Raw genomic sequence first — 25,016 nt, forward strand, 5'->3', positions numbered from 1 at the left:
GCAGCTGTCCTTGGGGCAGTGGAATTAGCATTAAAATACAGATAACTTCAGGGCAAACCACAACTATGGAAAGCAAAACTTAACCTCTAACAATCTAGTCTCCAAAATCCAGTCTCCAAAACATCGAGTCTATCCTTCATGCTACAAAGTTTGACTGCCAATTCCTACATATGAACGCAGGATGGTGCAGTCTCCAATACCTCAACAAAGAGACATTGTCCTAAAATCTTTTAGAAGCCTGGTTTCTAGAGTACGAATTCCATAAAAATATTATCTCAGTTTAGACCTGTTTCCCTAGGTTGGCTCATGCCACATGTTGTCTAGAATGACTCCATCTAAATTACCAGCTTTATGTCAACTTTCTGTTACCAATATTATACCTTTTTAACCATATCCAATAACGTAAAAGCCAATAGTCCATAACCAAGGCATGTAGAGCATATTTATACATTTAAAACCAATCAGAAACAAAATTGAAGTAGCTACACCTTTCTTTAATATTTAGACCAAGCACCATTTTTACTTTTTCTAGCTGTAATATTAAGAGAAGCATCTTGTCACCTGCTAAGTCAAATAATAAGTCAGGGATTTTTCTAAAAGAAACAACCATCCGCTCCCTTAACATAGAAGCTGAGGAGCTGTTGGTGCCTTTAAGATCAGCTCATGTAGCTGCTCATCCCCGGGCAGCTTCTCCAGCTGACCTATGCTCCTAGCTACAGGTGCAGGGCTCTAAAGGCCGATTGAAACTGCTTTTTATTCATTTGTTCCTTTTTGAAATGAGTTAAAACCAAATCAAGATGTGAACGATTGACAGATAAAGTTTTTACCATTTTTTTCTTTTGAACACGAAACATAAAACATTTAAACAACGAGAAACAAAAACCACAGACATAAACTGACAGACATGGACAGCTTGGTGCACCAAGGACAGACAATAGACATAGAAGGAAAAAACTAGATGGTGTCCCACCGAGGGGACCCACATATCCTACCTATGGAACCCAGAACCAGAAATAAGCATTTCTCCAATAGGAGCCAGCAGAGAGGCAGGACGTCTCCTGCTTTCCCTCTGTTCCTAGGAGAGCTCTGAAAAGGTTTTTCTCTTTCTCCAAAGCATCTGCGGAGAGTTCGGGAGGACTTTTTCCCAAACCCGTTCTCCCTCATGTCTAGGGTGTAAACTATCTCTAGTTAGGGTCCAAAGACTAAAATATAACTCTAACAGAACACATATGCAAAAACACTTTACCGTTACCTTGTCCCTTTTTTATGACAAGTTTTACTCAGGCTAGCCCAAATCATCCAGGCCTTTCCTGACCCATCTTACGTCCAATCCGTCCCTTCTCCTCCTATGCCGGCCGGGCTCCAGGGACGTCCCGTAGGTGGTACCCCCTTTCTTCTCCGATCTCGGTGGGACCTCCATTTGTCGGCGCCAGCACCGACCTGGTACCGAGAATCGGGCGAAAGCCTACGGGATGAAAGAAACACACACACAGAGGTTATCGTGTCAAGCCAGGAGAGGAAGAGAGAGAGAGAGAGAGAGAGAGAGAGAGAGAGAGAGAGAGAGAGAGAGAGAGAAGAGAGGAAGAGCGGAAGGAAGAGTGAGAGTGAGGAAGAAGAGTGAGAGTGAGAGGAATAGTGAATAGTGATGGTTGAATGATTATGCAAAAATTGGATTAGAAAATATGTATATGTAGTAATGAAATTTCAAGTGGTGCACACTAACTTTTTAGCATAGATTAATCTTATAAATAATGGGTTTCATTGTTGCATTTTCATATGCTAAGCAGTCAGAATTGATCCACATAATTATTTGGCCTAATTTCATGGAAGTTACTAGGTAAAGGGAGTTTGGATTTAAAAGACTCGTGTGTTCCTGTGGCCACATCTCTTTCCAGCTTTGATGCTGATATGTTTTTCAGTTGTTGGTGCTTTTGCTTATTTTGAGTATAAGGACCAAATATCATTCACTATTGTGATCAACACAGCTCATTCTGTTATATAAAAGGATTGGTAATATCTGCTGAAGATATTTTTGTACAAATATTTTTCTGTCTTTCTTTTCCTTTGTGCGTTAGGGCATCAAACCTTGCCAGTGCTAAATTGTTGCTATATCTGAGTGAGATCCCAGCCTTTTCTTCCTGAATCTAAATGTCTCTATGTCACCTTAGACAGTGTGGCTGTATAGAATAAGTTTATAACCACGTTAACTGCCCACAGGTGGCAGTGTTGAGCAAAGAATGGCTTTCCTGTTCTGTGGCTATTACTACTGCTCCTGTCAGCAGAGGGTGTCCTGCCCTTTCTCCCTCTTCAGTCCATTCAAAAGATGGTTTGTGTAGTAGACCACTCTCTACTTTAGATTTCTGAGAATACTGACGTTATAGGGCACTTTGTAGTTTTATATATTTTCAAAATATCTAAGATGGATTTCAGGCAAATTTTAAATATTTTTACTTTCTTGTTAAAATTTCTTTCTTTCTTTCATTCATTCTTTCTATTTTAATTTAAAAATACTTAGCTAGGTGTGGTGGCACACACCTTTAATCCCAGTGCGCTCTGTGAATTCAAGGCCAGTGTAGTCTACTCAGTGAGTTCCAGTATAGCTAGGACTTTGTAGAGAGACCAAGTCTCAAAAAAACAAAACAAAACAAAACAAAAAACAACAACAAAACAAACAAACAACCAAACCAACCAACCAAACCAAACCAAACCAAACCAAACAACCAGTGAATTTTCCAGAACTTGGTTGGTCTTGCCTGTATGATTGTGTCTGTCTGGTGTGGATGCTGGGAATGGAACCTGGGTCCACCACAAGAACAGCAAGTGCTCTTTACCCCTGAGCAATCTCTCTACCCCATAATAAAACATTTAAATTGGTCATTGAGATTTTTCAGAATACCAAAGGGTTTGTTTCAATATAAAGGAAGAAATGATTTATTTTATATGTTTTAAGTCTACTAAATAAATATAATAGCAAAATTATGTGTTTCATTCTTATCTTTCCAGCTTTTTCTATTCCCAATTTTCCGTTGAACACATGACAAATCAGTGATACTGTAAAAATTATTAAGTTTATAAAGGGATGTTGAAAAATAGTTCTGATTTTATGCCAGCTTCTTTTCTTTAAATTGTAGAATTCTGAAAGTTACTAAGAGTTAGTAATAAAATTTTTCTGAAACATTTATTTCTACATTAGAGAAAGTTGTCAAAAGACAATGAAAGAGTAAATTGAAGTAGTTAGACTTCTCAGGAGAGCAGGCTTTTATCAGCACTTAAAATATGCTTAAAAACAGTCCATTTCCATAAAGGAAGGATAGTTACCATATGGTGTATTTGAAGGTCGATCATATGACCTGATTTAATTATGTCCATTTCTGGTTTTCAGCTCAGAATTAGTTTCTCTAATTGTAGTTCTTTATTAACGCCTATATTTTGCTCAGAAATCTTGCTATCTTCTTTTTTTTTAATGTCTGCAATTTTATTTAAAAATCAGTAACATGTAAGTGTATGTTACATATGTATTCATGTTTCAGGACAGATTTACAATATGTATATTCCTCTGATCACAGAGTTACCTCTAAGGACCATTCCTGCCTCGTAGGCTACTGAGCCCTGAGTCCTCAAACCTTCCCAGTGCAGCCAGTACAAAATGCCATTGTAAAATTAATGAGAATTTGTGGCCCCAAATTACAGAATCCTGTGCAACTAACTTTAAACCAAAAGAAAATTCTCTAACTTGGTTCATGTGACTAGAACTTCCAATGGACAAACATGACTTACACAAAACTAAATCGAAAAATTCAAGTGCTATATTCAAAATCTTCCTTTCTCCTTCCCCTTCCTGCTCTCTTCTCCCTCCCTCCCTCTCCCTCCCTCCCTCTCCCTCCCCCCCTCTCTTTCGATTTCCACTATCAGCTCTTACAATCTGTGCATAACTTCTTTCTATAAAGTAGGTTTCACATTCACATACATCAGCTTAGCAACTGTAATGGAGACAGAACTCTCTCCCAGTATCCCTAAATAAATTCTAGAGAATGCTACATTCTATCTGGTATTTCCTGGATTAGCCTTCAAACAAGTCCAACAAAATCAAAGACAGCTCACTGATCATTTCAGGAGTGCAGGCAGTCAAGAGACAGATACAGAGTAGAGAAAGTTCTAGAACATCGAAGTTGGCTTCCAGATCCTTACGTTCTGTGATTTATGATAATGAGCAAGTTTTCTTTTTCTTTTTTTTTTTTTTTTTGGTTCTTTTTTTTCGGAGCTGGGGACCGAACCCAGGGCCTTGCGCTTCCTAGGTAAGCGCTCTACCACTGAGCTAAATCCCCAGCCCCATGAGCAAGTTTTCTAAAGAAGTTTTGCATATTTTTCCACAAAGTGGGAGTATGCAATTTCTGAGGCATTTCCATTTTGTACCTCAGTTATACAATGGTGTGACATCACATAACATCCTCTGGGGAGACCATGTTGCACAAGACAACAGACTCCAAAGTTACTAGAACTAACCCTTACCCGAGGAGAATCCTTCTGGAAGTATTGCATTAAATACAAATTCCTCCTGATGAGGGGTCTGGGGAGTCTCGGAATAAAGTAGTGGGAAAGACAGCTGGAAGCAAGGGGGTTGGGAGAGTAGAGTTTGGAGAGTGGGGTAGAAACCTATTGCAGTAGAAACTCCCAGGGATCTATGACAGTGACCCTAGGGAAGACTCCTAGTATTGGGCAATACATAGCCATCTTCTGAAACCAGGCAAGGCTTCTAATGGGTAGACTGAGACACTAAGCCAACCACAAAACCTACAATTTATTTTGCCTTCTTGCTACCTTCTTTTAATGTCTTTGGTTTTTAACTTCTAAGTGTTACATTAAAATTTCATTTTTTGTTCATATTAGCTTCAGAATATGATTATAGCCTTTAACTTTTTAAAAAATTAGCGTTAAGTAAAAGGGAATAAAAGAAACTAAGCAGATTTGAGCAGAGCCTGATGCGTAGCCTTTGGGAACTGATTCAGTTTGGGTTTTGCCTTCTGTTTTAAAGATCGTGGACCTCACTGTTGGTAGCATGGGTAGTGCGTCACTGTTGGCATGTTGTCTTGAGGAGTCTGCAGCTCCACCAACTGCCTGAACTCTGGCCACTCAAATAGAGTTGAGTTCTCCTGGGGTTACAGATGGGTGTACGTACTGGGAATTGAACCCAAATCTTTTGGAAGATGCATCTCTCCAGCCCAGTTTTATTTTTAATATTGGAAACAATCTCTATGTTTATTTTTTAAACTAGTTAATGACTAAAAGTTTACCAGGTACACTTTTTTTTAACCATAGAATATTGCTTAGTAAGTCTATATTCATTATATATATGTGTCATTCCCAGCTACATACTGTTATTGTCCTTTTTTCTCTGTACAGAATAGTGCCTCGTTGGCCTTCCAGCAGGTGGCAGGCATAGGTACTGTATAGGTAACTTAATGTTGCTCTCTGCTCTTGGTTGATGGCTTCATCATTTAGTAGGGACTGTAACCTTGTCTCCGTAGATAAATAGAAGTCAGTATTCCTGAGTTGCTACCTAACCTCCTTCTCACTGAAGTATAGGGGCTTAGGGCTGGGGAGATAGCGCACTGGGTAAGAGCTCTGGTTGTGCAAGCCGATCCCCACATAAAAGGCAGGACATAGTTGTGCATGCTTGTGTCCCAGTGCTGAGGTGGGCAAAGCTGGGAGGATCACAGGAACTTGCTGATCAGCCAGTCTAGCTGAAGGACCGTGAATTCTAGGTTTGGTAACTGACTTTTTCTCCAGGAAACAATGGAAGAGTGAGAGAGAAAGACAGTTTCCTCTTCTTCTGATATCCAGAAGTGTTCATGTGGGTTTGTGCACCTGTATACACAACTCATACACCACACACATTTCACATACACACAGATATGTGGTGAGTGAATGAGTGTGTGTGTGTGTGTGTGTGTGTGTGTGTGTGTAGTGATAATACACCTGTAATTCCAACACTACTTAGGAGGAAAAGGCAGCAAAACCAGGAATTTGGAGCCATCCTGGGCTATAAAGTGAGTTTAAGGCTAGTTTGGGCTACCTGAGATCCTATCTCAAGTAAACAAATAAACAGTATATGGGCACCTGCCGCCTTGATAAGTCTTGCAGGTGAACGATGGTCTGGGGCTTGTTGGCATAGCCCCAGTGCTAAGGTGGGAGTGCATCCTGGCTGCCTTGGCCACTAGGGCTTTGAATCCATTTGAAGGGGCAAAGGAGCTTGAGTGGTGCCCACCGGACTGGTTATCTGTGCTCTTACTATGAGGTTGGGTTAAAAGGAAGCTCTCGTCAGATCAATGCCAGGAATACTTGATTTGCTCCAGCCTTGAAATTACATCTAGACAGTAGCTGTAGTTGGAGTCATCACTAAGTTTCTGATAATAAATTGTCATACTCTAAGACTCATTTGTTTTCTACAGGACCATGTAGATAATCTGAATGAGAATGAGGTAGGGTTCTCTACCCATGGATCTACTGAGTCCTCTGTGGTGGCAGCAGTGGCTACAATCCTTGCAGGGAATACAGAGCTGCCTTTAGTTTACTTGGTTAGTATAGACATTCGAGTGCAGCGGTTCTCAGCCTTCCTAATGCTGCGACCCTTTAATACAGTTCCTCATGTTGTAGTGTTTCCCAACCATAACATTATTTTTGTTGTTACTTCATAACTGCAAGTTTGATACTGTTATGAATCATAATGTAAATACTTTTGGAGGTAGAGATTTGCCAAAGGGGCCATGACCCACAGTTTGAGAAACACTGTTTTAGTGTCTTCTGCTGGTTTTCCATATCATCATCGTCTCATGTTCACAAATCTGAACCAGTGTGGAGATTTTGCCAGTTACCAGTGTATCTCTTCAGTTGTACATTCCGGAGTGAGAAGATAGCCAGAGTGGATCATGGCAGAGTACTGAGTGAAAACACCACTGAGCTCGTGCTCTCCAACAGCTTCTGTTGTGACTGGGGCAGTCTGTCTGTGTAGGAATTAATACCAGCTCAGGTAATCTCAGAAAAGTCGATTTTCTCTTACTTATGGGCAGTCACCCTGGTCATACCCATAGCTCCTTTAGAGAACCTGAGGAAGAGGCTTGATTGTATAGTTAGGGTACACAATAATGGTTTCCCCATGACATTTCATACAAATCTGTGTTCCTGTTTGACCTAACACCTCTTACCTCTGTGTTCTAGACCCTCCCTGCTGCTCTCTTCCTCTCCCTTCTACTTTCATATTATCTTTCTCTCTCTCTCTCTCTCTCTCTCTCTCTCTCTCTCTTTCTCTCTCTCTCTCTCTCTCTGTGTGTGTGTGTGTGTATACACACATATTAATCCACATACAACAGGAAACACCCTTTTTTCCTTTTCCCCACCCCAATACCCCCTCTCATTTCCTCCTTTCCTACTTTTCCTTTTAGATATCTTCTTCCCATACAGAGTCTCCTGTGTTCCAGAGGCAGGGCCTTAGAATGAGCTCCTCTTCATGTAAGAGATGGAAAGTCTGGAAATTGGTTCAAGTTTGGAGGCTGAGTCATGATACTTACTGGAGATTCAAGCCAAGACTTCTCATGAAACTGGGAGTTTTCTCATTCATTTCCAGAAACAGTATAAACAACCAACCAGACAGCCTGCAAGGTCAGATTATCTTGATAGCCATTGAGCGCTGAGACTACTGACCCATTCTGTTGTCCCACGCACCTCATGTTCTTTCAGGACTGCCAGTGTCTCCCAGTCTTGGTGAGGGGATACTGTGAAAGGCAGGTGAACAGCTTTAAATCAGCAATCCATGGACTCTTCCATTGTACCCTTGTTTCCGAATAACAACTCGGAGGCTTATTATTTATTAATTAAATGTCTAGGCCACAAGCTTGGCCTGTTCCCACTAGCTTGTAACCGGTATTAACCCGTTTATACTATTCTGTTTGCCGCATGACTAGTTATATCTCCTCTGCTTCATACTTCCTCTGAGTCTGGGGGCGCGAATCTTCCTGTGCTTGACTATTTCCCAGAGTTCCTTTCTCTCTGCCAGATGTCCCACCTTCTAATCCTGCCTCAGCTTATTGACCACCAGCTTTTTATTGACAGGTGATGCTTCCACACAGGATACAAGAGATTATCCCTATTCCAGCCTTCTCTTCTCTTCAGGCCTTTTAGATTCTTCTGCTAGACTAAGGAGGGTGTTTGAGTCTTATTTAGTGTAGTCTATTTTCATTTAGTATGCTTTATTCAGCTAGACAAGCAGAGTATTAAAAGTCCCTTTAGTCTCTTGGGCCAACATACTATATTTACAGTCTCCATGTAGCAAGCTTGTCATAATATACTAGACCTGGAGCAATGCTGGGTTCCTTTCATTATGACTTTCTTTCTTGTCCTTGAAAGTTGGCTCAGATTTCTTAATACAAGCTATTTTTAATAGAAATTTTTTTGTATATGTGTGTGTGATGGGTACTTGTGTGTTTGTAGATGTGAGTACATGTGCAAATGTGTGTGCATTCGTGTGGCTGCTGGAGGCTAATATTGGTTGTCTTTCTGTTGCTCTCTGCCTTCCTTTTTGGGACAGGGTCTCCCGCTGAGCCAGGATTCACTGGATTCAGTTAGACTAGCTAGCCAGCAAAGCCCAGGGACTCTCCCAGCTCCACTTTCCCAGTGTGAGTACAAGTGCACCCACACAGTGCTTCAGGTGCTGGGTGCTGGGGATCTGAACCCAGCTCTTTCATGCTTTCACAGCAGGAAGTTTGCAAACTGAGCCATCTGTCTAGCCCTCTGTGGGATGGTAGAAAAGTCCTGTAGCAAACTGTCCACATATAGCAATTGAGCATTTAAGATGTGGCTTATGAATTCACTTTAAATTTAATATGTGGCGCTAGAAAGCATGCCTCAGTAGAAACACTTGCCGCGTAAGCCTGTGTGGCTCAGTTCCACCCCCGAGTCCTCATGGGTCTCACACAGCCAATCACTGTCATCCATGTCTAGAAGGCAGCATTTTAGAATGCCCTTCTCTGTCCTCCAGCTCTTAGACCCCTTTCCCTCCCCTCTGCCTGTTCCCTGCATGTCTGAGGGCAATGGTGAGTGTCCTGCTTAGGGTTGGGCACTCAGTAGTCACTGACTCAGTACTGTTGCTACTGTAAAGAGAATCTTCTCTGGAAAGATTGTTTTGACTAGCGTGTCCAAGATTGGAATTTGAGTAATGTTGAGAGGGTGGCATCATACATAAATGGACTAGACATTGATTTCTAAAAGACTAAAAGGATAGTCAGTAAATATACCACTTTCTTTGTCCTTTATGAGCTGTGATTAGATATTTATGCAACTTTGTAGTAGTGCGCAAGACAGATAACTCTTTCACCTTGGAGTATAGCAAGCAAGAAAAAATACAAGGATAAGATTTAAATGTGGTCTGTGTTACTAGAGAAATTCTAATACAGAGTGAATTACCTGAGGTCTTACAGCAAAACATTTGGTCTTGCTCAGGAAACTATTTCACGTCGTAGGATAGCTGGAAGTAAAATTTTATGTACTTAGCTGCATGACCTGACTTCTAGTTACACAAATCTGTGTAGTTGGTGAAAGAGAGGAGGAAGGAGAAGGGCAAAGGGGCCAGAGAAAGAGGAGGGAAAAGTAGGAGATGGAGTGAGGGGGGAGAGAGAATGTGAGCCTAGCTTTTGTAAATGTCTTTGTCCATCAAGCATGACGGCTACTCTGACAGACCCTGATGTCCTGCAAACCTGCTGCAGTAACCTACCATGTCCAGGAGGAGCAGAGTTGGCTACTGAGCTCTTATTTTTATTTTTTTCAGAGTCTCGGGTAGCATAGGCTGACTTTTTTCTCCCAAGGTTTTATTGTTAGCTTTCATTAAAATACCACCAACAACTAGCTTTTACCTTCATATGGGCAAGAGTGGCCTTGAACTTCTGATCCTCTTGAGTTTACCTCCTGAGCTCTGGGATTATAAGCATGTTACTACTCCCAGTTTTATGTGGTGTAGGATGCATGGTGCATGCTGGGTAAACCCATTACTGGCTGAGGTCCCATTCCTTGGCCTGCTGAGTTTAAGATGAGGCATAGATGATCATGCCTCATGTCACCTATAAGGACAGTTTTACTCTTTCTTTTGTATACTCTTTGTTTAGTTTCTCCCCCACCCCCTGTTTTTGCCCTACTGCTTTAGGGAGGGCATGTTGCATACATTGTGATGCTGAAGGCTTCAGAATGGTGAATGTTTCATCATTGATTATGATAGCTGAAAGGGTTCTTTGAAGATATTCGTTATCAAGTTAAAAGCTCTCCTCTATTCCTAGCTTAGTGAGAGTGTTTATGGCTGTGTATTGCATTTTGTCCTAGGCTTTTTTTGCAGCTGTTGACAGGACCATGTGATTTTTCTTCTGTAGCCTATTGATTTGATGGGTGGCTACATTAGTTGATCTCTGTATACAGACCCTGCCATGGCACACTTGATTATGGGGAATAATTCTTTTTATATATTGGTGGATTTAGTTTGCTGTTATATTGCTATAGATGTTTGGATCTGTGTTCATTAATGATCTGACCATAGTTCTCTGTTCATTGTAGTGTTCTTGTGTGGTTTGGCATTAAGGTTGATGGCCTCAGAGTGAGAAGCATTCCTTTCCTTTTTCCTTCTGAAAGAAATTGTGGAAAGTATGAATAATTTCTTTCTTGAAAGTTTGGAGGGATTTGCCAGGGCACTCATCTGTGTTTGGTGTTTTCTTTTTTGGAAGGACCTTAACTGTTGGCTGGCTTTGTTCAGTAGATCCTGCCCTTGAAACTGTTGCTTCTTGTGTGAGTGTTGATGGAATTGGTCTGTTTCATCCTGGTTATCAAACTTGTGGGCATAGAGTTCTTCGTGCTATTCATTGATTATCCTCTCAGGTCATTGAAATCTGTAGTGATGCCCCTTCTTGCCCTTTCAATATAATTGTTCTTCTCAGTGTATAGTTTTATTTTCTGTGATTTGTGGCTTTTGCAGTCAATGAGAAGGGTAATTCCAATAATAGCTATATTGATTGTTATAGTTGCTGTATTTTCTTTTTTTTTTTTTATTAACTTGAGTATTTCTTATATACATTTCAAGTGTTATTCCCTTTCCCAGTTTCTGGGCAAATATCCCCCTCCCCCTTCCCCTTCTTTATGGGTGTTCCCCACCCATCCTCCCCCCCCTTGTCGCCCTCCCCCCAACAGTCTAGTTCACTGAGGGTTCAGTCTTAGCAGGACCCAGGGCTTCCCCTTCCACTGGTGCTCTTACTAGGATATTCATTGCTACCTATGAGGTCAGAGTCCAGGGTCAGTCCATGTATAGTCTTTAGGTAGTGGCTTAGTCCCTGGAAGCTCTGGTTGCTTGGCATTCTAGTACATATGGGGTCTCGAGCCCCTTCAAGCTCTTCCAGTTCTTTCTCTGATTCCTTCAATGGGGTTCCTATTTTCAATTCAGTGGTTTGCTGCTGGCATATGCCTCTGTGTTTGCTGTATTCTGGCTGTGTCTCTCAGGAGCGATCTACATCCGGCTCCTGTCGGCCTGCACTTCTTTGCTTCATCCATCTTGTCTAATTGGATGGCTGTATATGCATGGGCCACATGAGGGGCAGGCTCTGAATGGGTGTTCCTTCTGTGTCTGTTTTAATCTTTGCCTCTCTATTCCCTGCCAAGGGTATTCTTGTTCCCCTTTTAAAGAAGGAGTGAAGCATTCACATTTTGATCATCCATCTTGAGTTTCATTTGTTGTAGGCATCTAGGGTAATTCAAGCATTTGGGCTAATAGCCACTTATCAATGAGTGCATACCATGTGTGTTTTTCTGTGATTGGGTTACCTCACTCAGGATGATATTTTCCAGTTCCGACCATTTGCCTACGAATTTCATAAAGTCATTGTTTTTGATAGCTGAGTAATATTCCATTGTGTAGATGTACCACATTTTCTGTATCCATTCCTCTGTTGAAGGGCATCTGGGTTCTTTCCAGCTTCTGGCTATTATAAATAAGGCTGCGATGAACATAGTGGAGCACATGACTGTTTTATATGTTGGGATATCTTTTGGGTATATGCCCAAGAGAGGTATAGCTGGATCCTCAGGCAGTTCAATGTCCAATTTTCTGAGGAACCTCCAGACTGATTTCCAGAATGGTTGTACCAGTCTGCAATCCCACCAACAATGGAGGAGTGTTCCTCTTTCTCCACATCCTCGACAGCATCTGCTGTCACCTGAGTTTTTGATCTTAGCCATTCTCACTGGCGTGAGGTGAAATCTCAGGGTTGTTTTGATTTGCATTTCCCTTATGACTAAAGATGTTGAACATTTCTTTAGGTGTTTCTCAGCCATTCGGCATTCCTCAGCTGTGAATTCTTTGTTTAGCTCTGAACCCCATTTTTTAATAGGGTTATTTGTCTCCCTGCGGTCTAACTTCTTGAGTTCTTTGTATATTTTGGATATAAGGCCTCTATCTGTTGTAGGATTGGTAAAGATCTTTCCCCAATCGGTTGGTGTTTTGTCCTAACCACAGTATCCTTTGCCTTAAAGAAGCTTTGCAGTTTTATGAGATCCCATTTGTCGATTCTTGATCTTAGAGCATAAGCCATTGGTGTTTTGTTCAGGAAATTTTTTCCAGTGCCCATGTGTTCCAGATGCTTCCCTAGTTTTTCTTCTATTAGTTTGAGTGTATCTGGTTTGATGTGGAGGTCCTTGATCCACTTGGACTTAAGCTTTGTAAAGGGTGATAAGCATGGATCGATCTGCATTCTTCTACATGTTGACCTCCAGTTGAACCAGCACCATTTGCTGAAAATGCTATCTTTTTTCCATTTGATGGTTTTGGCTCCTTTGTCAAAAATCAAGTGCCCATAGGTGTGTGGGTTCATTTCTGGGTCTTCAATTCTGTTCCACTGGTCTATCTGTCTGTCTCTGTACCAATACCATGCAGTTTTTATCACTATTGCTCTGTAATACTGCTTGAGTTCAGGGATAGTGATTCCCCCTGAAGTCCTTTTATTGTTGAGGATAATTTTAGCTATCCTGGGTTTTTTGTTATTCCAGATGAATTTGCAAATTGTTCTTTCTAACTCTTTGAAGAATTGGATTGGTATTTTGATGGGGATTGCATTGAATCTGTAGATCGCTTTTGGTAAAATGGCCATTTTTACTATATTAATCCTGCCAATCCATGAGCATGGGAGATCTTTCCATCTTCTGAGGACTTCTTCAATTTCTTTCTTCAGAGTCTTGAAGTTCTTATTGTACAAATCTTTTACTTGCTTGGTTAAAGTCACACCGAGGTACTTTATAATATTTGGGTCTATTATGAAGGGTGTTGTTTCCCTAATTTCTTTCTCGGCTTGTTTCTCTTTTGTGTAGAGGAAGGCAACTGATTTATTTGAGTTAATTTTATACCCAGCCACTTTGCTGAAGTTGTCTATCAGCTTTAGTAGTTCTCTGGTGGAACTTTTGGGATCACTTAAATATACTATCATATCATCTGCAAATAGTGATATTTTGACTTCTTCTTTTCCGATCTGTATCCCCTTGACCTCCTTTTGTTGTCTGATTGCTCTGGCTAGAACTTCAAGAACTATATTGAATAAGTAGGGAGAGAGTGGGCAGCCTTGTCTAGTCCCTGATTTTAGTGGGATTGCTTCAAGTTTCTCTCCATTTAGTTTAATGTTAGCAACTGGTTTGCTGTATATGGCTTTTACTATGTTTAGGTATGGGCCTTGAATTCCTATTCTTTCCAGGACTTTTATCATGAAGGGGTGTTGAATTTTGTTAAATGCTTTCTCAGCATCTAATGAAATGATCATGTGGTTCTGTTCTTTCAGTTTGTTTATATAATGGATCACGTTGATGGTTTTCCGTATATTAAACCAACCCTGCGTGCCTGGGATGAAGCCTACTTGATCATGGTGGATGATTGTTTTGATGTGCTCTTGGATTCGGTTTGCCAGAATTTTATTGAGTATTTTTGCGTCGATATTCATAAGGGAAATTGGTCTGAAGTTCTCTTTCTTTTTTGTGTCTTTGTGTGGTTTAGGTATAATAGTAATTGTGGCTTCATAGAAGGAATTCGGTAGTGATCCATCTGTTTCAATTTTGTGGAATAGTTTGGATAATGTTGGTACGAGGTCTTCTATGATGGTCTGATAGAATTCTGCACTAAACCCATCTGGACCTGGGCTCTTTTTGGTTGGCAGACCTTTAATGACTGCTTCTATTTCCTTAGGAGTTATGGGGTTGTTTAACTGGTTTATCTGTTCCTGATTTAACTTCGGTACCTGGTATCTGTCTAGGAAATTGTCCATTTCCTGCAGATTTTCAAGTTTTGTTGAATATAGGCTTTTATAGTAAGATCTGATGATTTTTTGAATTTCCTCTGAATCTGTAGTTATGTCTCCTTTTCATTTCTGATTTTGTTAATTTGGATACACTCTCTGTGTCCTCTCGTTAGTCTGGCTAAGGGTTTATCTATCTTGTTGATTTTCTCAAAGAACCAACTTTTGGTTCTGTTGATTCTTCCTATGGTCCTTTTTGTTTCTACTTGGTTGATTTCAGCTCTGAGTTTGATTATTTCCTGCCTTCTACTCCTCCTGGGTGTATTTGCTTCTTTTTGTTCTAGAGCTTTTAGGTGTGCTGTCAAGCTGCTGACATATGCTCTTTCCTGTTTCTTTCTGCAGGCACTCAGCGCTATGAGTTTTCCTCTTAGCACAGCTTTCATTGTGTCCCATAAGTTTGGGTATGTTGTACCTTCATTTTCATTAAATTCTAAGAAGTCTTTAATTTCTTTCTTTATTTCTTCCTTCACCAGGTTATCATTGAGTAGAGCATTGTTCAATTTCCACGTATATGTGGGCATTCTTCCCTTATTGTTATTGAAGACCAGTTTTAGGCCGTGGTGGTCTGATAGCACGCATGGGATTATTTCTATCTTTCTGTACCTGTTGAGGCCCGTTTTTTGACCAATTATATGGTCAATTTTGGAGAAAGTACCAAGAGGAGCTGAGAAGAAGGTATATCCTTTTGCTTTAGGGTAGAATGTTCTATAAATATTTGTTAAGTCCATTTGGCTCATGACTTCTCTTAGTCTGTCTACGTCTCTATTTAATTTCTCTTTCCATGATCTGTCCATTGATGAGAGGGGGGTGTTGAAGTCTCCTACTATTATTGTGTGAGGTGCAATGTGTGTTTTGAGCTTTAGTAAGGATTCTTTTACGTATGTAGGTGCCCTTGTATTTGGGGCATTGATATTTAGGATTGAGACTTCATCTTGGTGGATTTTTCCTTTGATGAATATGAGGTGTCCTTCCTTATCTTTTTTGATGAATTTTAGTTGAAAATTGATTTTATTTGATATTGGAATGGCTACTCCAGCTTGCTTCTTCTGACCATTTGCTTGGAAAGTTGTTTTCCAGCCTTTCACTCTGAGGTAGTGTCTGTCTTTGTCTCTGAGGTGTGTTTCCTGTAGGCAGCAGAATGCAGGGTCCTCGTTGCGTATCCAGTTTGTTAATCTATGTCTTTTTATTGGGGAGTTGAGGCCATTGATGTTGAGAGATATTAAGGAATAGTGATTATGGCTTCCTGTTATATTCATATTTGGATGTGAGGTTATGTTTGTGTGCTTTTCTTCTCTTTGTTTTGTTGCCAAGACGACTAGTTTCTTGTTTCTTCTAGGGTATAGCTTGCCTCCTTATGTTGGGCTTTACCATTTATTATCCTTTGTAGTGCTGGATTTGTAGAAAGGTATTGTGTAAATTTGGTTTTGTCATGGAATATCTTGGTTTCTCCATCTATGTTAATTGAGAGTTTTGCAGGATACAGTAACCTGGGCTGGCATTTGTGTTCTTTTAGGGTCTGTATGACATCTGTCCAGGATCTTCTGACTTTCATAGTTTCTGGCGAAAAATCTGGTGTAATTCTGATAGGTCCGCCTTTATATGTTACTTGACCTTTTTCTCTTACTGCTTTTAATATTCTTTCTTTATTTTGTGCGTTTGGTGTTTTGACTATTATGTGATGGGAGGTGTTTCTTTTCTGGTCCAATCTATTTGGAGTTCTGTAGGCTTCTTGTATGCCTATGGGTATCTCTTTTTCTAGGTTAGGGAAGTTTTCTTCTATGATTTTGTTGAAGATATTTACTGGTCCTTTGAGCTGGGAGTCCTCACTCTCTTCTATACCTATTATCCTTAGGTTTGATCTTCTCATTGAGTCCTGGATATCCTGTATGTTTTAGACCAGTAGCTTTTTTTCGCTTTACATTATCTTTGACAGTTGAGTCAATGATTTCTATGGAATCTTCTGCTCCTGAGATTCTCTCTTCCATCTCTTGTATTCTGTTGGTGAAGCTCGTATCTACAGCTCCTTGTCTCTTCTTTTGGTTTTCTATATCCAGGGTTGTTTCCATGTGTTCTTCCTTGATTGCTTCTATTTCTATTTTTAATTACTTCAACTGTTTGATTGTGTTTTTCTGGAATTCTTTCAGGGATTTTTGTGACTCCTCTCTATGGGCTTCATCTTGTTTATTTATGTTTTCCTGGAATTCTTTCAGGGATTTTTGCGATTCCTCTCTGTAGGCTTCTACTTGTTCTCTAAGGGAGTTCTTCACGTCTTTCTTGAAGTCCTCCAGCATCATGATTAAATATGATTTTGAAACTAGATCTTGCTTTTCTGGTGTGTTTGGGTATTCCGTGTTTGCTTTGGTGGGAGAATTGGGCTCCAATGATGCCATGTAGTCTTGGTTTCTGTTGCTTGGGTTCCTGCGCTTGCCTCTCGCCATCAGATTATCTCTAGTGTTACTTTGTTCTGCTATTTCTGACAGTGGCTAGACTGTCCTATAAGCCTGTGTGTCAGGAGTGGTGTAGACCTGGTTTTCCTCTCTTTCAGTCAGCTATGGGGACAGAGTGTTCTGCTTTCGGGCGTGTAGTTTTTCCTCTTTACAGGTCTTCAGCTGTTCCTGTGGGCCTGTGTCTTGAGTTCACCAGGCAGGTCATTTGCAGCAGAAAAGTTGGTCTTACCTGTGGTCCCAAGGCTCAAGTTTGCTCTCAGGGTGCTGCCCTCTAGCTCTCTGCGGCGGCAGCAGCCAGGAAGATCTGCGCTGCCGTTTCCAGGAGTTTCAGTGCACCAGGGTTCCAGATGGCGTTTGGTGGTTTCCTCTGGCGTCAGAGATGTGTGCAGAGTGCAGTCTCTTCTGGTTTCCCAGACGTGTCTGCCTCTCTTTAGGTTTAGCTCTCCCTCCCATGGGAGTTGGGTGCAGAGAACTGTTTATCCGGTCTGTCCTTTCAGGTTCCGGCGGTGTCTCAGGTACAGGGGTCCTACCGCTCCTGGGCCCTCTCCCACGGGAACCCAGAGGCCGTATACAGTTTCCTCTTGGGCCAGGGATGTGGGCAGGGGTGGGCAGTGTTGGTGGTCTCTTCCGCTCTGCAGCCTCAGGAGTGCCCACCTGACCAGGCGGTGAGGTCTCTCTCCCACGGCGTCTGGGAGCAGAGAGCTGCTGCGGGCCAGGATCCTTGGGTTTGGGACTCCCGGTTAACCGGTTGCTGTATTTTCTTAATTATTATTGTTAACTTATTCGTGTGTCTGTTTTAAAAATTAATTAAATTTGTTTATTAATAAATAAAATTTAAATTAAATAATTTAATTTAAAAATTATATTTAAATAATGTGATTTTTAAAAGTATAGTACAGTTACAATTTGGTGCTATCTGCAGTATTAAGTGTGTGCTGGGGATTCTTGGAATGCATCCCCCATTAGTGTAGGGGCTTCTATATCAGTACTTAGTGTCTGTCTTTTTGCTTAATCTATTTTTTGTTTTTACTTATGTGTGTGTGTAAATGTCTATGGGTGTCTGTGAAGGTCAGAAGAGGACATGGGGTTCATAATGGAGCTGGAGTTACAAGTGGTTGTGACACTTCTGACATAGATCTGGGAATTGAGCTCTGTCCCCTGGAGGAGCACCAGGCAAGCACTCTTACCTGCTAGGCGTTTCCCAGGTTCTTCCCATGTCTGTCCTATCCTTGGTTAGCCTGGCTAGAGTCTTATCAACACTTTTTTTTAAAGGAACAATGCTTGCTTGTGATCACTTTTTTAAATTGACATCTTGTTTTCAATTTTACTGTTTTCTGCTCTAATTTTAATGTTTTCCTTTGTTTACTATAGATTTAGCTGATGTCAGAGCCTTGGGCAGTCAGACACGGATGTCAGTCCTACAACATTCAAGCATGTTTCCACTGCATGGCACACCATTTGCTAAGTTCTGCTTTCATTTTAAACTACTTCAAAGTACTTTTATAGTTCTCTTGAGAGTTCTGCTTTGTCTTTTGCGTGTAGTTTACTATCCAAATCCAAGGTAATTTTGAACTCTCTTTTAGTTTAACTCTGCTGTGGCCTGAGATCAAATACCATATGCTTACTTCTTCTTCCGCCATCCTTCTCTCCCTTCCTTCCTCTCCTCTGAGCCCTTCTCCTTTCTTTCTTTCTGTGTGTGGTGCTGGAGTTCATTTCTAGGGCCTTGCAAGTGCCCTACACTCCCAGCTGAGTACCATTTTAAATGTGAGTGTTTATGGTCTGGAAGTTGGTCTAACCTGGTGACTATTCCACATGAGCTTGCAAAGAATACTATCCCCCTGCTGTGGGATGAAATCCTGTAATTTATATTCAGTTGTGTGTTGGGTGCTGAGCTCAGACATGTCCTCATCATTTTCTAGTCGTGGTTGGGTTGGAATCTCTGGTTGTATCATGACTTTACCCAGCTGCCCTGTGGTTCTGCCGGCTTCGTCTCATCTTTGACTTTCGTTGTTGTTAGGTCTGCTGCTACTCTGCTGTCTGGAGAGGACTGTTGCATTATCTTAGAGAATTGACTGTTGTGTCATTAATGAACGTGTTGCTCATGAACAGGCTGTTACCTGTTAAATTGTGAAGAATAAGAGAAATAGTAGTTACTTGTTATATGCTCACTCTTTTTACAGTGTTCTCCTCATTTTTATTTACTCCAAGTTTCTGACCTGCACAAATTCCCTCCTCTAAAGAATTTCTCTGAACCTTTATTGGAAGGCCTGCGGTGATGTGCTCCCTCTGCTGCTGCTATCATCATGTTCCGCATGCTCCCCCGTCCTAGCAAACATACCTGCAGCGATACTATTCTGCTTAATGGGTAAAATCAAAGAGGTGCTGAATCTATAAGAAATTTTAATTACTTTTTAAAACTTAGTTTCTAGGAATACCTATCTATAGGTGCTGTTTGAGTGACTTACCTATAGCCACCTCCAGAGGAGTTCTAGAGGCTCTTGAGGCATTGGACAGAAGCAGAGGCACAGTAAACTCCCAAGAAGTAGGAGTGACCCGAGCAGAGAACGGAGGTTTAAAAGCTCAAACAGCAGTACTGAGTGGAGGGTTAGGGCTTTTATGCCACACAGCTTGGGCTTTTTAGGCTTTCTTGCTTAGCATGTGTGCTCTCCTTAATTGTTATATGTAGTTCTGCATAGAACTTCATGCATCCTGTGTCACTTTAGCATTGTAAGTCTCCACCCCGAGGTGTGTGTCCTAATGAGTCAGGTCACCTGCAGAGGCTGGAGTGCTTTCGTAACTGCACCAGTGGTTCCAGCCAGTTCTGGTTGCCTTCCACTGGGGTTTCTAGCCTTCCTCTTTGCCTGCAGGTTTTTCTCATGGTTTAATTTGTAATATTGGGTAAAATCTTCCTACCGAACTGAGTTTCCTACTCTACTGCCTTAATATTCATCTGCTAAGCAAAATAGTTGAACTAGTACATGTTCTTGTTTCTTTAAGCACTAGTAACCTTTGATTTAAATCTACATATTAAGTGTCCTCATAAACATGATATTGTAGTTATATGTTGTGGTGGTTTGACTATGCTTGGCTCATGTGAAGTGGCACTATTAGGAAGTGTGGCCTTATTGGATAAGTGTGTCACTGTATATGAGGGCTTTGAGGGCTTCTAGTGCTCATGCTTCCCCCCAGCACAGAAGAGAGACTTTCCTCCTGGCTGCCTTTAAATCAAGATGTAGAATTTTCAGCTCCTGAGTTCAAGGCCAGCCTAGTACCGAGCAAGTTCCAAGTAGAGAAAAGCTTAGGTCCAAGTGTGGTAGTATGTACCTTTGATCCCAGCATTCAGGAGACAGAGCTATGCAGATCTCTGAGTTCAAGGTCTGTCTACAGAGCAAGTTCCAGTACAGCCAAGCTTAGACAGTGAAGGAATTGGAAAACAGAAATCCGGTGATGGTATAATAGAACAAGGGGGACCATGTTCTAGCACCAGCAAGCAGCAGAACTCAGCAGCTTTGGTCATGTGACTCTGGCTTTAGAGTCAGGAATAGAAGCGGGTGCTGATTAGCTGGAGCTAAGAAATTAGTGATGATTAAGAAGAGACCAGCATAACTGAGGTGAAATCTTCTGGGAGGTGTTTTCTCAGAGCACACAGAAGCTGTGTTCCAGAGATAGCCAAGGTCATACCTTGTGCTGCAGCTGTACTTAGTGTAAGAATCACTCAAGTGGAACTGGTTTTGAAGACATGAAGGGACCATGGAGAGCTTCTGAGGCTTGGCACTGTGAGAGGCCAGGGAAGGCCATTGGTGAAGGTGCAGCCTCATTTGTAGTTGACAACCCAGGACTGAAGGGGTCAGGAAAAGAAGTTGAGGCTTGGCACCATGAAGAGAGCCTATGAGAGGCTATTGGTGAAGTCTGGTTACAGGGAAAACCCCAGTGTATTGGAGATGTCAGCGTCATGGGATGATCACCAAGACCAGTAGCAGCAGTGGAGTGGAGTCAACCAGAGTGCTACAGAGGGCAGAGCTGGAGAAATGACCCAAGCTCTTTGGAAGAGTGCAGAGGATCATATGTGGATCCCAGACATTGGAACAAGAAGCTGTGAAGCTGAAATTGCCTTGGAGACCCCAAAATGTTAGAGATGCCAGAGCTACGGGATACCTTCTGAGGAAAGCTGCTAACAGGGAGTGGAGATGATCAAGAGAAAGAAGTGTGCTGTAGTCCTCAAAACTGAAAGGAGTGGGCGTCAGACATGAAGATGCAGAGTTTGGAGTTCGTCCAGCTGGCTTTTGGTCTTTGGTTTAGTATTTCCTCACTATGATGTTTTGGAATGATAATGTATATTCTGTGATGTTAGAAGTATGTGATCTGCTGTTTGATTTTGATTTTATAAGGGATTGCAGTTAATTGATTACATGAATCTCAGAAGAGACTTTGAACTTTGGACTTTTAACATTGCTGAGACTGCTATAGACTATGGGGGCTTTTGAAGTTGGACTAAATGTATTTTGCATTACGCTATGGCCCCCATAGATTCATGTGTTTGAACAAGCCTATGGGGGCCAGGGAGTGGAATGTGGTGATTTGTGTATGTTTGACCCATGGAAAGTGGCTCTGTTAGGAGGTGTGGCCTTATTGGAATAGGTATGGCTTAGTTGGAGAAGTGTGTCACTGTGTAGGCAGGCTTTAATGGCTTCTAGTGTTTAAGTTTCCCCCAGTGCAGAATTCCTGGCTGCCTGCAGAATGGAGTCTTTTCCTGGCTACCTTTGAATCAAGATGCAGAACTCTCACTCCTCCAGCACCGTGTCTGCCTGGACGCTTCCATGCTTCCTGCCATGATGATGATGGACAAACCTGTAAGACTGCAAGCCAGCCCTAATTAAATATCTTCCTTTATAAGAGTTGCCTTGATCATGGTGTCTCTTCACAGCAATGAAACTCTAAAAAGACCGTAAGCCAGCTCCAAATAAATATCTTTCTTTATAAGAGTTGCCTTGGTCATGGTGTCTCTTCACAGTAATGAAACCCTGAGACCCATGTAAACTATATATGTATTATTAAAGTGAGACATATTTTTGTGTTCTAGAGTTTTTACTATAAATAATGCGAAGAAAAATAGTTCTCGCCTAAAGCTATTGCATTTAGTACCTAGTATAATTTTGGGGATTTGTGGCTGAATACTATCACTAGACACGACTGTTTGTATTAATAGGCATAGAAGTATATGCAGTATTTCCATAAGCTGTTAATTAGACATCCAGCATTCTTTGAAATTTTATGTGAGTTTATGTACTAAAACTCAAATGTATAAAACTAACTTCCTCCCTTTCGCTGGTGTACCTTGCATGCTGCTGGCAAAACTTTCTTACCAATTCAATGTTATCATTGTGTTGATTAAAATCTCTTTTGACTCCCAACTTCTTATAGATTTTAAGCCACTGGTCCTGCCATTTTTATCTGATTATCTAGAATGACATCCAGAGGTCAATGAGTGATGATGAACATCCTATTTGAGAACAAACGTAGGTGTTAACCTAGGAGTCTTAGCTACCGTAAAATCTGTCACTCATTGAAAACACATTTGTGGTAAAATGTGGTAAAAACAAAGGTAGCAGAAAAGAAAGAAATATTTAATTTCCATTTGATTAAAAATATTATACCTTTAGAGAAATGCACAATGGAATAAATATTTTAAAACAGATTTATTGAAAATCTCAAGGGAATTGATTTTATTTTCACCTATTTGTACGCACACACACACACACACACACACACACACCACACACACCACACACACACACACCACACACACACACACACCACACACACACACACACACACACACACACACACACACACACACACACACACACACATGCACGTACCCAAGCAGGCCTGTCACAGCTTGGTAACTTGCTGGCACTCTCTGACTAAGTGGATTTCAGGAATTGAACTCAGGTCTCAGCTTCTCAGCACGTGCCCTTACCCACTGAGCCATCTTGCTAGCCCAAAGGAATCCAAACAGTCAAACTCTGTTTTCTAAACCTGAGGAAGAAGTGCTACTTGCTGCCATACTGAGGTTAGCCCGCCTGGGGTTGTGAAGGAGATTTGTGTAGTTAGGAATAGGCCCTAAGTAGATGTTTAAGTTCTGGGTCTTCTTGTTTTACTTGGACTATGGAGCTAATGAGTCAGGGGAAGGAAAAGTAAAAGAAGAAAACCCTGGTAGAGATCAGCACAGACGTGGAGCAGGGGAAGTGAGGGGTGTGGGTGATGACCCTTCAGGCTTTAAGCACTGTCACACCCCACATTGATATTTCTCTGGTCTTTCTAGGTGCTCTGACAGTGACTTGGCAGCTGTGGGTGGTTTTAGTGGCTTCAAACAGAGGATCATAGTGGCTGCCGTGGTGCTTCTTCCCCATGGCTTATTTGGTGGGACTCTGCTCTGTTTCTAGAGTGAAGTTCAGGGAAAGGTGGTGTTGAGTCTCTAGGACAGTGGTTCTCAACCTGTCAGTTACAACCTCTTGTGTGTGTGAGGTCAACCTTTCACAGTGGTTGCCTAAGCCACCAGATACACAGATATTTATATTATGCTTCACAACAGTAGCAGGAGTGTGGTCATTAAGTAGCAATGAGAATAATTTATGGTTGAGGAGCTGTGTTAAAGGGTCATACCATTAGCAAGATTGAGGAGGCCACTGTTCTAGGAGGTGCTCTTCCCTTGTCTGTATGCAGGACCTGCTTTTTAAGGTACTTTTCTGGGGACCTTTAATATACTCTGAGGAGTTACAAGTTGGTGGCATGTGCTCTGGCCACCTGGTGTAGCAGATCTACACGTACAGCCTTGGTTCACACTCACCTTTATATTAAGAAGTCCTTCCTGGTATGTTACTTCCCACTATAATAGATCATCTCTACCCACTGCCAGCCTCCCCAACCCTCCCTCCACCCCTCACCACCACCACTTTAACAGTGTCAGTCAACTATTTTCCTCAGAAAATTATGACCCTTGAGCCAAATTCAACACCTAGGCATGTCTCAAGTGTGTATGAAATGAAGTTGGTTTGATTTCTTCAACATGTATGCATTTTTCAAAGGCTGGGTTGTGGCTCTTGCCACCAGAGTGTTATCTCATTCTCCTAGGGACCCTCACAGGGCTAAGCGATTGAGTTTGTAATCCTCGGAGCAACATTAAAATTGTTAGAAATGTAATTGTGGAATTGAAGATATATGCTACTAAACGATTAATAATCCTTGAATCATTCATAATTCAAGGTGTAAGCAGGTAGACAGTGAGATCAAATTGTTAATATTCCTCTATGATTCACTCTCACAAATAGAAAATTTGTATTTCTTTTGTATCAACATCTATACATACATCCCATATTCAAATTAAAAGTGACTAGAAAACACATTCGTAGTCACAGATTTCTGAAGAATAGCTGAACAACAACTGTAAGAATAAGAAAATACTTTTATAACATCCTGTGTGGCATTTTACGTCAGAAAAAAAGAAGGAAGACAAACTGGATCTGTTTAAAATTATTCTATAACAAGAACTCATGTTCACATTGGTGACTGTGATGAAAGCCTTGGTCCTTTCGACCTGAATAGCCACTCACTCACTTTGAGTGAGACACTCTGCACTAGGCTTTTTTGCAGATGGTCAGTTCTGGGAGTGAGGTCAGTGTGCTCTCCTTGTGTGTGCTTCAAGAGTCCAGCTTCTGACAGTACCATGCACATCCCTGCTCCCCTCGGCCCTGTGCTTTCGAGAGTCATTGTGGTATCCTATCTCCTCTGCCTTTCCTCTGGTTCTTCTGTGAGAAGGAAAGGGAGGAGGAGGAAACAAAAGAGTATAACTTACAAATGTCTTTTGGAGCAAACTTCCACTTTTGGTTTTGAATTAATTCAGCACAGTGTGAGTGTACAGCAGATTGGTTTTGTGAGGTTTCCTATTTAAGTCCTTGTTAAACTTACTCTCGAATTTTTATGAATTTTATGAGTATAAATATTTCTTTTTATATTTAGGAGTCTCCAAAACCTGTGGAATCCTTTGCCTCCATGCTGAGACACTCTCCACTGACACAGATGGGGCCTGCCAAGGACAAACTGGTCATTGGGCGGATCTTTCACATCGTGGAGGATGATCTCTACATAGATTTTGGTGGCAAGTTTCACTGTGTATGTAAAAGACCAGACGTGGATGGCGAGTAAGTAGAATCGT

At 41.3% G+C, this 25,016-nt stretch overlaps 1 protein-coding gene across 1 annotated transcript in view; it reads left to right on the forward strand.

The window, feature by feature from the left end:
* Mrps28 (mitochondrial ribosomal protein S28) overlaps nucleotides 1-25,016 on the forward strand; it is a 130,608-nt gene that overhangs the window by 10,343 nt on the left and 95,249 nt on the right. The window contains exon 2 of the mRNA NM_001412947.1: nucleotides 24,821-25,002. Within this exon, the coding sequence (NP_001399876.1) occupies nucleotides 24,821-25,002 (182 nt within the window). The remainder of the gene's footprint in view (nucleotides 1-24,820; nucleotides 25,003-25,016) is intronic.

The sequence above is a fragment of the Rattus norvegicus genome, chromosome 2, assembly GCF_036323735.1.
Source record: "Rattus norvegicus strain BN/NHsdMcwi chromosome 2, GRCr8, whole genome shotgun sequence".
NCBI lineage: Eukaryota > Metazoa > Chordata > Mammalia > Rodentia > Muridae > Rattus > Rattus norvegicus.